Here is a 16415-nt window from a genome sequence, read left to right as displayed (position 1 = left end):
TTGAAATCTTTCAGCCAGACTTATATGCAGTCATTTTTGGATCAGGCAGGTGGGCATAAGTGAGTCCCTGCAGTGACCACCATTCAGACAAATGACCCTTGTGGCTTTTAATGCGCTGCCCTGCTGTTCATTATTCCCAAACACTCAGATTTAGTTTATGTTCGACTCCAGTGTTAAAATATATGCAGTTTTCTTTTGTATTTTACCCACCCAATATTCCTGTTCCTAAGAATAAAAGAAAATCTTGCCAGGAATTAGACAGTAATGTTTACTGAGTTCAGTGTTGGATGTGATTCCATGTTGTAAAAATCATGCTGAGAAAATGACTTTTTTACCACATGGAGTTTATGGACTAAATTGCATCCAGTTTTACCAAGCAAGTAACATTTCTGACCATCTTCCAGCATTGTTCCTTTGCTCCAAATCGCGACAAAAATATAAAGTGAGGGGAAAGACAATGTTAATCTCTTACTGATCTTTTTTGTTGTTGTTGCAGTTTACTGCATCCTTCATTTTGCTGCCTCATTGTCTCCAGCCTGTTTGTCAGCTTCGTAAACAGGGTTGTCCATTATTACTGCTCAACATTGACTCACAGTAGGTCTGTTACCTGGTTTATTCATTACAGTCATTTTGCAGAGCATGTTTAATAAATATGTGTAGCACTGAAGAGGTTAAAAACTTGCCATGGACTTGGTGCACACATTAATCTCTAGGGAGGAAGCTTGTAACCTGGAGACAAGCTTGTACTGGTGTCCCACAGTGACAGCTGGTAATGGAAATACTTGCTGCTGCAGAAAGGCCATTAAGTGTGCCACTCATTCAGAGCCTTGTGCAGCAAAAGCTTCAGCTCCACCCATAAGTGTGGCAGGCTTTGTCATTCTAATTGACCTGTGTATGTGGAGTGCTGCCATTATTTACTTTTGGCTGGGGGCTTATGTTTACACAGCATGTTGGATTCCTGATGCCATGTCACAAGGGTGTAGTGTGTGCAAGTTCTGCAGCAATATCTTTAGGCACTTTTCTTTTCAGTGTCTAATCTAGGTCTGTCAAATACATGTGCTTCTAGACTCAAGAGCACAGAAGGGATATAAGGCCTACAGGGAGGAATTACTCCTAATTTCTCAAATAATTGCTAGGCTGTTGCCTTGTTAGTCACTGGAAATAATATCCTAGTCCCTGGCTTTTATAGATAGTCTTCTAGGGACATTAGCTGGCAACACCTTTTTAACTGAGCCCATTCACTCACAAAATCAGAATACCAGAGCCTACAAAATTAATCAACACCGCTTCCATTATATATATTTTAGATTGTTGTTGCCGTGGCAATAAAGTCAGGGACATTGAATCTCCCCTCTTCAGCCATTGTTATCTTCCCTGGCCATCTGCTGTAGAGGAGTAATATTCTATCTCATTTGCATGATGACTGATATATGGGAAGCTTGGAAGGACATATGCTGCAGCAATCATGTGATGAAAATTAAAGTGAAAGTTTTGGGCCCAGAGCCGAAATCTGTGTGTGAGGCTGTTGATGTGCAAATGTAGAATATTGAGGGCTATGAATAGGGATGTATGACGTAGAAACGCACACAAATGCAGGTGCTTATCTCTATGCAGTCAAAGGCACTGGATATCGCATCTTGGGGACTGCTACAGCTCCAGTACAAGCAGATGAAAAAGTAAGAGGTGTGAAGCATGTGCTGAGTTAGATTAAACTTTCTTCTTGTGTGTTTGTTTGCAGGAAAAAAATATTAGCATATATACTTTGAAGATTAATCTTTCACAGATTAACAGATTTTTAAATAAGATTTGGTAGCACATATGTGATTCAAAGTAGACGATTCAATTTGGTGAATTTAATTTTCTGTAATCAGTTCTAGCACCAGTAAGTAATAATTCACTGGATCCAAGTAGAATGAAAGCTTTTTGATATGAAACTCTGAATGTAATATTAATCCAATTACCTTAATCATGCGTTAGAAAGAGCTACTGTGTTCATCCTAAAATGATTGAAACTTTTTTTTTGAAATAGTTTCTTTTTTATGTACTTAAGTATCAGCTTTTGCAGTTTTTAGCTAGATTTTTTCACAATTGGGTATAAGCATTTCCATTTTAAAGTCAGATTTTGCATATGTTGTTGGAAGAAGGAAAGTCCTATTACAGAATGTTTTTGACTAAGTACTGTATCAGTGCATGACCTATTTTGTACATTTCTGAATAGCCTTCTATAGTTTATCATAGTACAATAATAATGTGAATAATGCGCCTTAGGTCAAAAAGTAAAAGAAAAAAAATGTATTTTGAGGAAGACCAGACTGGTTGTCAACAGAAATTCAGTTGGCTGATTGTTTTCTAGTGAGTGGAGCATCGATAATTATCATTATTATCCAGGAAGTTTGTTCAGTTAACGAACACTGCATTTCCATCTGTTCAGTTCTCTAATATGCTGTGATTTTCAATGAATTTCAAAATATTATTCCGATTTTGTTAAGTGTATGATACTATTTCTGTCAGTGAAAGATGTTACAAATATCGTCATTTCAAACCTAATACTCTGTTGTGCATTAGCTGTTTCAAAAATATTTCCCTTTTCCTAAAGCGTATATCAAAATAGAAACTAATTTGCACCATTTGCATTTTAATGGTAAGGTAATTTTCGAATTCAGTGTTTCACTACTTGCACCAATATAACTTCCAATTGGCTAAATCGAAGATGGCAAAGTAAAAATTATCTCATACATGAAACATCCATGTTTAAAGACTTCTCCCCAAAAAAAACAAATCCTCTTAAATATACTCTTTTTTATATAGATGACATTTTGTAACCTACTGTAGCCAGGCAACTAGGATTTTTTTCTGTATTCCCTGTAAGCTGAATTCTAAACTATTACCTCTTGAAGTGTTTGTGTATGGGGCTTTTCGTGTAATCGTTGACACAATTGCTGATAATGCCGCATGTCCTATTTAAGGATACGACATGTCGGCAACCACTTTTTCCTTCAACACATATATATATAAAATAAATATAAATAGCAACATTTTCTTGCGGTGGTTCAGGAGGCTAAATTGGACAGCCCCCAAAAATGGGCACCAGGATCGAGAAGCACCATTGACCCACACCTGTTGTTTCTGATGCAGGCAACTTCATGCTGCCTGTTAATTTACATGCTAACTGCATGTAACCAGTGCAAAATGCACTGTTCAGCAGGGTACTCAAGTTCATGTAAAGCTAACACAAGTTAAAGCGAGTCTGTTCTGCTTAAAGCCAGACTGCAACTCTTAAAGTGGAGCTGCATTCTGACTGGAGCAGCTGCTTGAATTGTTTGTGGAAGAGTCTGAATAAGAGAAAGAGTTAATCATAGTGTAATGGGTGAGGGAGAGTGTTGCGATGTTCTTTGATGCATTAAATGTCTTGGTGATAGAGAGGGGAGAGACCTAGGTCGGAATTCCCCAATATCGCATGCCCACCACTGCTGCCAGCAGGAATGGAGAATTTGGCACTCTGCCAGATCTCCTTTCAATGCAGCGGGACCGGAAAATCACAGTGGCGGGCGAGGTCAGTGAAGTCCGGCCATAGTCTATTCAGATGGGGTCAGAAGCCCTCCAGACAAACTTTAGAAGACTGTGGAGCCAGGCAGCAATGGTAGTCAGTGTCAGAAATCTAGCCGCAAGGTTGTGGATGCAGTGCTGTAAAATAATAAAATATTCAGTGACCTCCCACCAGTGTTCAAAGTCAGTGAGTGTATCTTCAAATGCCATGTCCTACCAACTGCCCAACTAGCCACATCCCCTTCACTCACTACCAACAATCTCTGTCACTCATGACTCGTACCTCACATTCACAACTTCACTTCACCCTTACACGCTTAGCACTGTTGCAAGCCTCACAGCTACATCAAACAGCTTGCACACACTGCCTGCAATTCAATAATGACAGCTATATTAGCCAGATTGTGCAACACTCGTTGAACCTCCTTGTCTCTTGCAGGACAAATCGGTGTTTAACTAGAATCAACAGGAGCTAACCAAAGGGGGACAGGCATGGTTGCATATCCTTTGCCTAATGAAGGCGATGGGGGTCACCATTATTGAGGTTGTGATCAGCAGCAGGTTGTGACCATCAAAGATGATGGTTTCCTCATGCCTAATCCTCTTTCTCACATCCCACTCAGCCTCATTCCTCAATTTCTACTGATTTACAAGATTCCAAATGGTTTAAGAATGCACCCTTTGCATTCCTGATCCTTCCTTCACCACAGCCCTATTCTTGTGCCTCCTTCCTTTCAGATACTTAAGCACTGCAATCACTGGTGTGAGAACAGGAAGTGATAGAAGCCAGTGACAAAGAAGAAACACCATCACGCTCAGCCACCAGCTCAAGTACTGACATTGCGTGTGTCTTAGAGCTAGATTAAAGGCCATATCCACACATGGTGTGACATTGCTTGAAGTTAGGGCAAAGTTAAAGATAGTGCAGATGCCATACCATAGAATCATAGGATCCCTACAGTGCAGAAAGAGGCCAATCGGCCCATCGAGTCTGCACCAAATCTCTCTGACAGACTCCTTATCTAGGCCCTTTCCCCCACCCTATTCCCGTAACCCCACATATTTATTCTTCTACTCCCCCTAATCTACACATCTTGGGACACTAAGGGCAATTTAGCATGGCCAGTCCACCTAACCGAACATCTTTGGAGTGTGCGAGGAAACCGGAGCACCCGGAGGAAACCCATGCAGGCACTAGGAGAATGTGCAAACTCCACACAGATAGTCACCCAAGACTGGAATTGAACCTTGGTCTTGGGAGCTGTGAGGCAGCAGTGCTAACCACTTTGCCACCAAAAGGCAAGGTTGCATATGAGTTCTGTTGCAAAAGGCTCAGGTGAGCACAATTGTGGGATCGCCTACATAGTAAAGTTGATGGATTTACCATGGGCAGGTCAGCCAGGAAGCCTTTGTACAATGTCATGAAATGTGGTGAAGTCTGGCACCAATTTGGCACAGGGCTTTGTGCAGAGCTTGAAACTCAATCTTTTCAGTATGGAAATGGTTCCTAATGCTATTAGCAGACATTTAGATCCAACCATGAAGCAGCATTTGATGCTTTTGCACGAGAAGCTCAAGTTTCTCTAATGCAAAGTCAGCTGGCTGCCATTCAGGCTCAAACCTCTGCATCGTAGTTGTGGATACCAGTATTCACAGGGGCTTGCAGGGTGTCCCAGCAGTCTTGCAATCGATTTCCCAGCAGATTGCTCGGATTGCTGAAGTATCACCACAGGGAAGTTGCAGTGGTCTGTGGAATACAATCCAACTGTCCTCTGTAGGATGACAGCATTGTCCTCCCATTCTTTTCAGTCTGTCGGTGCCCTTGCTTTCCCATCAGCCAGCCAGTCAGCCCAGACTGCTGCTGGTGCAATACAAAGCTTGGCCTTCTAGGGTCAGAGCTACTTGAGATCATCCTCCAAGGCCATCCACCATCTCCCCCAGTGAAATTAAGCAGCATTTTACCAGCCATGCTGCAACCACTGGCGTCACAATGTGTGGGAGGACTATGCCAGGTAAAGATACATGTATTAAGGAAAAGCATAGGGGTGATTACTTTTTATGCAATTTGGCAAGGTTTGATTTATAAATTTGGTTTTCAGTGTTTATTATGTGGTGATTTGTTCAGCATTGTGACCAAGCAAATTCAGTAATGGTTAGTAACAGAGGGAAGGTTATGTTGGTGAATGGGGGAATTTGAGGTTGTGTTAATCAATATTGCAGTCACATAAAATGATCGTGGACAACCTGGCCAGAAAGGGGCTGCATTGGTTGCCTTTCCCATTCATCTTCCTCCTCCTCCTCCAGCTCCTCAGCTGGTCGCTGCATAGCTGGTGCCAAGGGGTGTCCCTGTATGATGATGAGGCTGTGCAGCATGCACTGCAGCAAATATTGATACGTGCTCTCCTGAGAACAGGACTCCTTCAGACTGATCCAGGTAGCAGAAGCATTGGGCAGGATTCTCCGGCCGCGCGTGCCCCAAGACTGAAAATTCCCACCTGAGCTCGATGGACCTTAAATGGTCTGCTGGATTTTCTGTCTCGCCCGTTATGATTTCCGCAGCAGGTGAGTTGGGACAGCATGATTTTTATTATATGTAAAGTTCCCACGTGTGTCTGGGATGTGAACCAGAGTCATAGGCCATGTTGTCTAAGGATAGACCTTATTGTCCAGTATCCACCCTCTGGTTGCTGAAATGCAGATGGTACAACAGGCTTCTAAAGAATGAAGCCATCATGACTGCTGTCAGGGTACAAGGCATTGACCTAAATGATGTGCTGAGCACGTCACACACCAGCTGCATGTTGAGGGAGTGGAATCCCTTTGCATTACAGTCTATCTCAAAGGCTGTAATCCTCACAGAGCCACATGCTCACTCTACCTGGCAAGAGAGAATGAAATATATTCCATTCTTAGAAAGCAGAACCTCAGCGACATCTCTTATGGATCAGTGAAAGGTAAACTGGAAAATGTTGCAAATGTAACCTGCTCCAACCTGAAAGGAGTCCAATATATGATAGGTCATCATTACAGTCACCTGCATATCCAATGGCATTGTTATCCTCACCCTGCTCTGAGGTTGCAGTTGTGGCTGCAGCAGGTAGTGGTTTCATTGAAGAACTCCTTATTAAAGCACCGTTATCTCACAAATTGTTCCGTGCTGAGGTTGGAGAATTGACCCGGAATATCTTGGGTGAATATAGCCTCCTGCTGAGAATCCATTTCCCCTCACCTTGCTCCCTCTTTCAGCAGTCTGTCCTGTTCTGCTTCTCCTCTGCTTATTCTCTGTGACACACTGTAGTCCAAATGGGAACATATACTACTGTACCTATGCTTGGGAATAGGTGGTTTGTGCAAAATCCTTAAAGTCAGGACAAAATCCTTCAGCAACTGCCCTACGACTCCCTGTGGACTTTAACAACTTTAAAGAACTTGAGAACCTAACAGCATTCTTTTACTGTTGCAGTAAGAGCCTGTGGAAATTAATCAACAACCAACTTGAAAGTAACTCATCGTCTCTTTAAATAGCACTGCCACAATCCATCCTCTGCTGAACAAGCAATGAGATTGAGGAAGGACATCAGCTCCAGAATGGCACCATTAATGTGGAGTCATTAACATTACTTAGCAGGAAAACTTCTAAAACTTGCTGTTGCAAATGCATTGGCTTGCTAACTTGTACTGACTCATATTGTATTGCAAAGTTATTGATATACCAATGAAAGTTAAGTCATGAAGGGGATTTCGCTAATCTTGATAATCTCAGAAAACAGAGTCAACAAACAGGCAATCTGAAATAGGCACCAATACCATCATCAAAACTGTGCAATAAGGAACATCCCATGTAATATTCTGAGAAATTTTGTGTGGTTCATTGTGCTGAAAGTAAATGATCACTGGGTTAAGTTTCCTCTGTACTCAATTACTTGATATAGTGCCCTATTTTACCATTTAGATTCTAAGTGCTGGGTGGTCTTGAAATTGGGAGTGTTTCAGATCCGACTTTTAGACCCGTTCTCAGGTGCCCCAATACGCACTCAAAGAACAAAGAACAAAGAACAAAGAACAATACAGCACAGGAACAGGCCCTTCGGCCCTCCAAGCCCGCGCCGCTCCCCGGTCCAGGATTGAATCCTGAATCCAGGATCCCCACCCAATTTTCCAGCCTATCTACATACCAATATCCTATCCACCGAGCTGTCCCTCACAGCTACGATGCTTTGTTCATTACAACCTATTAACTTACCCCCACCCCCCCATTCCAGACCATGTGATCTCCAGGGAGAGGCGAAAACCCAGAGTGAAAAACCCCAGGGCCAATATGGGGAAAATAAATCTGGGAAATTCCTCTCCGACCCCCTGAGGCGATCAAAACGAGTCCAGGAGATCACAATGGCCCCGATCGGAAAATGCTTCCCAACCCTAGTCATTTCCACTTCCACGAACACCATATGAATCCCCTGCCCCCGAGACAGGTTCCCAACTATCCGCAGTCTCACTCTGTACTGGCACCAGCAAGATGATCGTAGAATGAAGCCTTGAAACGAGAAACCAGGAACAATTAGCCCGCGCCGCTCCCTGGTCCAAACTAGATCACTCTTTTGTATCCCTCCATTCCCACTCCGTTCATATAGCTGTCTAGATAAGTCTTAAACGTTCCCAGTGTGTCCGCCTCCACCACCTTGCCCGGCAACACATTCCAGGCCCCCACGACCCTCTGTGTGAAATATGTCCTTCTGATATCTGTGTTAAACCTCCCCCCCTTCACCTTGAACCTATGACCCCTCGTGAACGTCACCACCGACCCGGGGAAAAGCTTCCCACCGTTCACCCTATCTATGCCTTTCATAATTTTATACACCTCTATTAAGTCTCCCCTCATCCTCCGTCTTTCCAAGGAGAACAACCCCAGTTTCCCCAATCTCTCCTCATAACCAAGCCCCTCCATACCAGGCAACATCCTGGTAAACCTCCTCTGTACTCTCTCCAAAGCCTCCACGTCCTTCTGGTAGTGTGGCGACCAGAACTGGACGCAGTATTCCAAATGCGGCCGAACCAACGTTCTATACATCTGCAACATCAGACCCCAACTTTTATACTCTATGCCCCGTCCTATAAAGGCAAGCATGCCATATGCCTTCTTCACCACCTTCTCCACCTGTGACGTCACCTTCAAAGATCTGTGGACTTGCACACCCAGGTCCCTCTGCGTCTCTACACCCTTTATGGTTCTTCCATTTATCGTGTAGCTCCTCCCTACATTATTCCCACCAAAATGCATCACTTCGCATTTATCAGGATTGAACTCCATCTGCCATTTCCTTGCCCAAATTTCCAGCCTATCTATATCTTTCTGTAGCCTCTGACAATGTTCCTCACTATCTGCAAGTCCTGCCAGTTTTGTGTCGTCCGCAAACTTACTGATCACCCCAGTTACTCCTTCTTCCAGATCATTTATATAAATCACAAACAGCAGAGGTCCCAATACAGAGCCCTGCGGTACACCACTAGTCACAGGCCTCCAGCCGGAAAAAGACCCTTCCACTACCACCCTCTGTCTTCTATGACCAAGCCAGTTCTCCACCCATCTAGCCACCTCCCCCTTTATCCCATGGGATCCAACCTTTTTCACTAGCCTACCATGAGGGACTTTGTCAAACGCTTTACTAAAGTCCATATAGACAACATCCACGGCCCTTCCTTCGTCAACCATTTTGGTCACTTCTTCAAAAAACACCACCAGGTTCGTGAGGCATGACCTCCCTCTCACAAAACCATGTTGACTATCGTTAATGAGTTTATTCCTTTCTAAATGCGCATACATCCTATCTTTAAGAATCTTCTCCAACAACTTCCCCACCACGGACGTCAAGCTCACCGGCCTATAATTACCCGGGTTATCCTTCCTACCCTTCTTAAATAACGGGACCACATTGGCTATCCTCCAATCCTCTGGGACCTCACCTGTGTCCAGTGACGAGACAAAGATTTGCGTCAGAGGCCCAACTATTTCACCTCTCGTCTCCCTGAGCAGCCTTGGATAGATTCCATCAGGCCCTGGGGATTTGTCAGTCTTTATATTCTCTAACAAACCTAACACTTCCTCCTTTGTAATGGAGATTTTCTCCAACGGTTCAACACTCCCCTCCGAGACACTCCCAGTCAACACATCCCTCTCCTTAGTGAATACCGACGCAAAGTATTCATTTAGGATCTCCCCTACCTCTTTGGGCTCCAAGCATAAGTCCCCACTTTTGTCCCTGAGAGGTCCGATTTTTTCCCTTACAACCCTTTTGTTCCTAACGTATGAATAAAATGCCTTGGGATTCTCCTTAATCCTGTCTGCCAAGAACATTTCGTGACCCCTTTTTGCTCTTCTAATTCCCCGTTTGAGTATTTTCCTACTTTCATTATACTCTTCCAGAGCTCCCTCCGTTTTTAGCTGCTTGGACCTAACATACGCCTCTCTTTTCCTTTTGACCAGTCCCTCAATTTCCCTGGTTATCCACGGTTCTCTAATCCTACCCTTCCTATCCTTCTTTTTTACAGGCACATGCTTGTCCTGTAGCCCTAACAACCATTCCTTAAAAGACTGCCACATACCAGATGTGGATTTACCCTCAAACAGCCTCTCCCAATCAAGAGCTGCCAATTTCTGCCTGATCCCAATAAAGTTAGCCTTCCCCCAATCCAACACCTTACCCTTGGGACACCACTCATCCTTTTCCATCACTATCCTAAAGCTAACAGAATTGTGGTCACTATTTGCCACATGTTCCCCGACCAAAACTTTGAAGACCTGACCGGGTTCATTCCCCAGCACCAGGTCCAGTATAGCCCCCTCTCTAGTTGGGCTGTCTACATATTGTTCCAACGAACCCTCCTGTACACATTTTACAAATGCCTCACCATCCAGAGTCCCTGCCCTCAGCGATTTCCAGTCTATACCAGGGAAATTGAAGTCTCCCACTACAACAACCCTATATTTCCTGCACCTATCCAGTATCTCCTGACATATCCATTCTTCCACTTCCCTTGGGCTGTTGGGGGGCCTGTAGTACACCCCCAACATAGTGACTGCGCCTTTCCTGTTTCTAAGCTCCACCCAGAGTGACTCGCTACACGACTCCTCCGAATTGTCCTCCCTCTGCACCGCTGTAATATGCTCTCCAACCAATACCGCTACTCCCCCACCTCTTTTGGCCCCTCCTCTGTCTCGCCTAAAACACTTGTACCCTGGAATATTCAGCTGCCAGTCCTGTCCCTCTTTCAACCAAGTCTCCGTCACCGCAACCACATCCAAATTCCTCGTGCGCATTAAGGCCCCAAGTTCGTCTGTTTTACCTGCTACGCTCCTTGCATTGAAGTATAAGCACTCCAGACCCCCAGGCTCAGTGAGGTCGTCCTCCCCCAGAGTGCTCTTCTTCTTTGCCAGCCTTGTCCCAGCCCCAAGCTCGTCCCCAGCCACCACACTTATAGACCTAATAGTTTGATCCCCACCCCCCTGCCACACTAGTTTAAACCCCCCCGAACTGCATTAGCAAAGCTCCCAGCCAGGATATTTGTGCCCTTCCAACTTAGTTGTGACCCCTCCCTCTTGTACAGGTGCCATCCTCTCCTGAAAACCTCCCATTGGTCTATGAAAATAAAGCCCTCCCTCCTGGACCAGTCCTTTAGCCAGGCATTCATTTGAACCAACTCCCTATTCTTATCCTCACTGGCACGAGGCATTGGGAGCAGCCCAGAGATGGCCACCCTAGTGACCCTACTTTTTAACCTATTTCCCAACTCCCTGAATTGCTCCCTTAGGACCCCCCTACTCTTCCTATCTACGTCATTTCCACCAATGTGTATAATGACATCCGTTTCTTTATCTTCCCCTTTTAAAATGCCTCCTATCCGCTCGGAGACATCCGTGACCCCAGCACCAGGTAGGCAGACTACCATCCTGGAGTCCCGTTCGCCCCCACAGAATCGCCTGTCTGTCCCTCTAACTGACGCATCCCCCACCACTATCGCTCTCCTAACCCCTCTCTTCCCTTTCCGGGCCACAGAGCCTGACTGTGTGCCAGTGACCTGGTCACTGTGTCTTACCCCTGGAGAGGCACACTCCTCCACACTCTGCCTGAAAAAAATATCAGCAATTCCAGTTTGTGCCGCAGAAGCCTGTGGGTGGGGCATTATGCGCCCAAAATCCTGCAGCTCCAATCGGTGCCTCCAACTGCGCATGCGCAGAAAAAAATGATAGAATGTGGCTTCCCTGTCACATCGCTCCCGGGCTGGATAATGCCTCCCCCCGGCCCCCACAGACATTGCCCCACCCCTCAACATTACTGACCACTTATCCCCCCACCCACCCACCGGCCACCCAGACCGATCGCGGCCCCCTCCCCCTCTTCCCCCCCACCGATCTCAGGCAGAGTGGCAGTGGACCCCCCCTTTCCCCTCACTGATCAAAGGCAGAGTGGCAGCGGACCCCCCCTTCCCCCTCATTGATCTCAAGCAGAGTGGCAGTGGCCCCCCCCTTCCCCCTCGCTGATCACAGGTAGAGTGGCAGCAGAACCCCCCCCCCCCCCACTATCGATCTCGAGCAGGGAACCGTCGGACCCACCTTCCCCTCCCCCCCATCGATCTCAAGCAGAGAACCCATGGATGCTCGAGACTTACCTCCTCACCAGCTGGAGTGCCCTAATCAGACTTTTGTAGAGCATGTCTGTTTCACGCCAAATCTGGATGGGCTAACACAGTGGTAAAGGGGGAAGTGCCGGTAATTTTGGGCGTGCAGCCTATTTAGTCAATTTAAATGCATGCAATTTAAATGCATGCAAATACATTTAAATGGCCGTTGCGCCTGTTTTGGGCGTGGTCATGATCACGGCCATTTTTGGGCCTTGGTAAAGGGGGAACCGGCACGGAGGCAGGCGCAGATCGTGCTACTCACCCCACGCCCAACTTTACCAAGTTTTCACGCCCGAAAACGGGCACAACGCGATGGTAAAATCGGGCCCATAATATACCGAGTCCTCACTGCTAGTAATTTTTAGAAGAGTTTATTTCGGTCTTACACTTCTTTCATTGTGAAAAATATCAGATGTCCAGAAGATAGGGGCAAGGCTGTTGCTAGAAATAGGAGTTTTGTTAAAAGAAACAGACAGATTACATACTAGAACAGCCAGCTATTTGTTGGACTAAGGTGTCTTCATTCAAGTAAGTTTTCACAAAGCAAACAATTCTTGATTGGCCTCCGCTTCTTTGATTTGCCTTTGCCCCATTAACCATTTCACTACCTAGCCAGTGGTGGGGTGAAGCTTCATCGCCACTGTTGGCCTACTGTGAAGGCTGATTAGATAACAACCTATAACATGTTATGAGGAAATGTACTGTTGGGCTGCCCTCAACTGAGTTTGAAAGTATAACATTCAACCAGGCAGAACAGTGTTATGATTTTAAACTCCAATTGACACAGCAACACAAAGTAACACTGTGGAATTACTTTGGAGATATCAAAAATCTTATTATAAATTAGAACTGGAGTAACTTGTTTTATGCAATTTATAACTCCTTTGCTGCCCTCCAATCGTACTGTCACACAAGCTGTGCTATATAGAATGTAATGTCCAACAGTGCTACCACAATTGCAGCTCTTTAATCTGAGGAGAGGTGTAAACATTTGAAAGAGAGAGTTTTTTCTGAAGGAAAATCCAGGTGCTGGGGTAGTCATTTTGCCTGTTTAGAACGTAAAAGCATTTATTTCAAGTGAAACTTTGAGGAGCTGTCCTTGGTACCTGTGTTCAATTTATTGACATTCTTGTTTTTTAGCTGGCTCTTTCCATCCTGTCTGTGCAATACTACAGTATTATTCATTATTAACATATTCATTTCAAGAATGGTTTGTTCTGCCTCTGCCTTGTCCTGCTCCAGTAGTTAGTTGTAGTTTCTTTATTCCTCTGACATTGTTAGTAAGCTCAGTGAGTGCAATCAAAGATTGCCAACTGTCTAGCACATTAGAAGGTATCTTGTGACTGAAAATGGAGCCCTTCATGTGGCAGATGGTGATGTGATCTTTTAGAATGTATTTTGTAATATTTGCATTAATGTTTCCACTTAAATTAATTTAAATTCTGAAGGTAATGTGAGAGAAGGGTGCATTTGTGACATGATCTTGTCCTACTAAAAATTGCAAATCAGGTAATGCTAAGTATAACAAATGTGAGCTATTCTTATTATGGGCAGGGAAACTGAACAGTCTGCTAACCTTGATACCCAAGTGCTTTAATTTGTCTTTTACACGTAAAGTTGTGATCAGCAGCACTCTTTTACACAATGTCAGGTTTATTTTCTATACACATTTTATGTGTCTAAAATTGTCTTCGCATTGTGTATTGAATCCAAAGGCCAAAGAAGAGAATTATGATAGTAGCCGGTATCAAATAAGGTAATGTTATGCTGACGGGCTCAAGCAGACAGTTATAATGCAATTTCCATATTGATGCACTATAAGTAAACTTTCTTATTGTAGAATCCTGCTTGGTAATCCATTCCCTATTTAGCTTTTCGAGAAATTTCAAATATCCATGTTTCATACTTAAGGGAATTTGAAAAATAATTTAGTAGGAATCAAAGAATTACAAAGTGTCCCGGAGATTATTCCTCCTAAAAGATCGGAAGTGGAAATTTTGTAGTTGGATTTAAATGAACACAACGGACGGTTAACAAATATTTGCACTTATATGCATGCTTGTTTGTGTGTGTGTGTGTGTGTTAATAATAACAGGGAAAGTACATTTGATAGTTTCATAGCTGTTGAAAGAAAATGCTGATGGTTTGCAATGCTTGATCAGACAGGTCACATATTAATATGTTACAAAAACCCCATCCACAGTGTAACGTCATGTCAGTTTAAATCCAACGCTGTCCCTTAACAGTAAATGAAACTTTGGATGGATAATCCTACAAAATGAGTTTCATGGATTGAATTCAACAAGGCTTCAAAATGGATCCATCTGCTGCACAACAGCTGGTGTAGGAATAAATTTAATTCATTAAATCATTTTAAGGAAATAGCCTTTCAAAGAATTCATTGCTTAAAATTTTTAATTTTTTCCAAATTTGATAAAATTGTAACAATGATGTTACAAAACATAATTTAACAATGCAATTATCAGCTTTTTGCTCCCTCGTTTTATCCATTTAATAGTTGTTATGATAAATATTCATTCATCTGTGGAATTTCAACACATATTGAATGTAAAATATGAAAGTTGTTTGTTTCTGACTTGTTATTGGAACTTGTAAAACTTGCACTATTGAAATAATTTTCTCCATTTAAACCAATGATTATTTTTTCATTTTCAGCTGTACCAAACTTGATAATGAAAGTAACTGCTTCTGGCTCATTTTATGGATATCAGAATACATTTTCCACTAGTATGTTTCTTTCTAATGAGTTGGCTTAAAAAAATAGGGTTTATGAATTAACCTGTTCTGTTTCATTGTTTGCACAGCTTGGGCTTTTTATCCCTTTTTTTTGCCTTTGAGGTTGTGGCATGGTGTCAGCTGTTGGCTGATCGTAAAAGAAAGCCATAGTTGTGTGGAAGAAAGAGAAATGGTGGTTGGTAAACAGAGATAAGGCCTGAATGGAGTCCGGGCAAGAGGAGATAGTTCTGCAACAGCCCAGATTGTGCACAGTCTGTTAAAATGATTCAAGCAAAGCCTGCCCTTTCACACACCATCATTGACAGAGAAATCTCCAGTGACCCAACTGAAAAAAAAACCCCACCCAACAACAAGGGTCGATTAGAACAATAGAATATATATATTATATATATATATAATATATATAAAATGTTAAGATGCGAACAGCATTTTATTTTACTGGAAGTTCTAGGGTTCTGACATTAGCTGTATTGGGGTAGGGCTTTTCAGTATCATTTAGAGGTTGGCGTAATCTTGTTAAATTATATCTTTGCATCAGATTCCATTTTCATACTTACGTTTGTAGAGAGTAACACGTCAAAAATGTAATCAAATTTGTTTATAATTTAATGTATTATAAGAAGGAGGGAAATTTTAATCTTGCCACGTGCTGGTAGAATTATTTAAACCTTTTCCTGGTAGTTTTCTCCCATTTTTCTTTAATTGCGCTGTACAGAACATTAGTCTTCCTCAACAAGTGAACAAGAATTCTGTTTGGCACCCAAAGGAGTTCACAACTACCATTGTTTGCATTTTCTGATTGACCGGCAGAAAATGTGGAGGAGACCGAAAGTATGTTTTTCTGTTTGATTCCCACAATAGTTTATTTCACAACTAGAATATACTGATAAAACTGTGACTGGGCCAATCCAATGTTAGGCAATTGTGGGACTTAATCGAACTCCGTATTACGTGAGCTGTCATGCAATCAAATGAGTTTAAAATTGTGTTGAATTTCCCTACCCTACAAGCAGCTGCCAGTGGAAAAAAAAGAGATATCATAAAAGCACATAATGCAAAATTAAATAAAAGTAGAAAGTGCTGGAAGAACTCAGTGGGTCTGGCAGCTTGTGTAAAGCTTGTGTAAGATTCTCCCATCCCGCTGCGCTGCTTTTTAAGCGCAGCAGGCCGAGAGAATCTAGCACCGGCTGATTTGCGCTGGGCGTCTGGGCCTCCACGCGTTTCCCAGCACCGGATTTCTGGCTGCCTAACATATGCAGCAGTTAATTTTAATATAATTTAAATCCTATTAGCGGGCCCAGGACTGAAATCTCTGGGCCTGCTAGCCTCTCCCCCCACCCCTGTCAGGAGTGGTTCACTCCAGTGGGGTTGACTGTAGTTCCCCACTTGCAGGGAGCTGCCAGTCTGATCCCATTGGAGTGAAGGAGGGCAATTGA

General features: G+C 43.5%; 1 protein-coding gene across 1 annotated transcript in view; it reads left to right on the top strand.

Moving 5' to 3' along the window:
- Nucleotides 1-1565: 1565 nt before the first annotated feature.
- The window catches only part of st18 (ST18 C2H2C-type zinc finger transcription factor), a 194190-nt gene continuing 179340 nt past the window's right edge, over nucleotides 1566-16415 (top strand). The window contains exon 1 of the mRNA XM_078216977.1: nucleotides 1566-1683. Within this exon, the coding sequence (XP_078073103.1) occupies nucleotides 1566-1683 (118 nt within the window). The remainder of the gene's footprint in view (nucleotides 1684-16415) is intronic.

The sequence above is a fragment of the Mustelus asterias genome, chromosome 7, assembly GCF_964213995.1.
Source record: "Mustelus asterias chromosome 7, sMusAst1.hap1.1, whole genome shotgun sequence".
Lineage (NCBI taxonomy): Eukaryota > Metazoa > Chordata > Chondrichthyes > Carcharhiniformes > Triakidae > Mustelus > Mustelus asterias.
The sequence above is the reverse complement of the archived record's forward strand: the minus strand, read 5'-3'. Positions and strand labels throughout refer to the sequence as shown.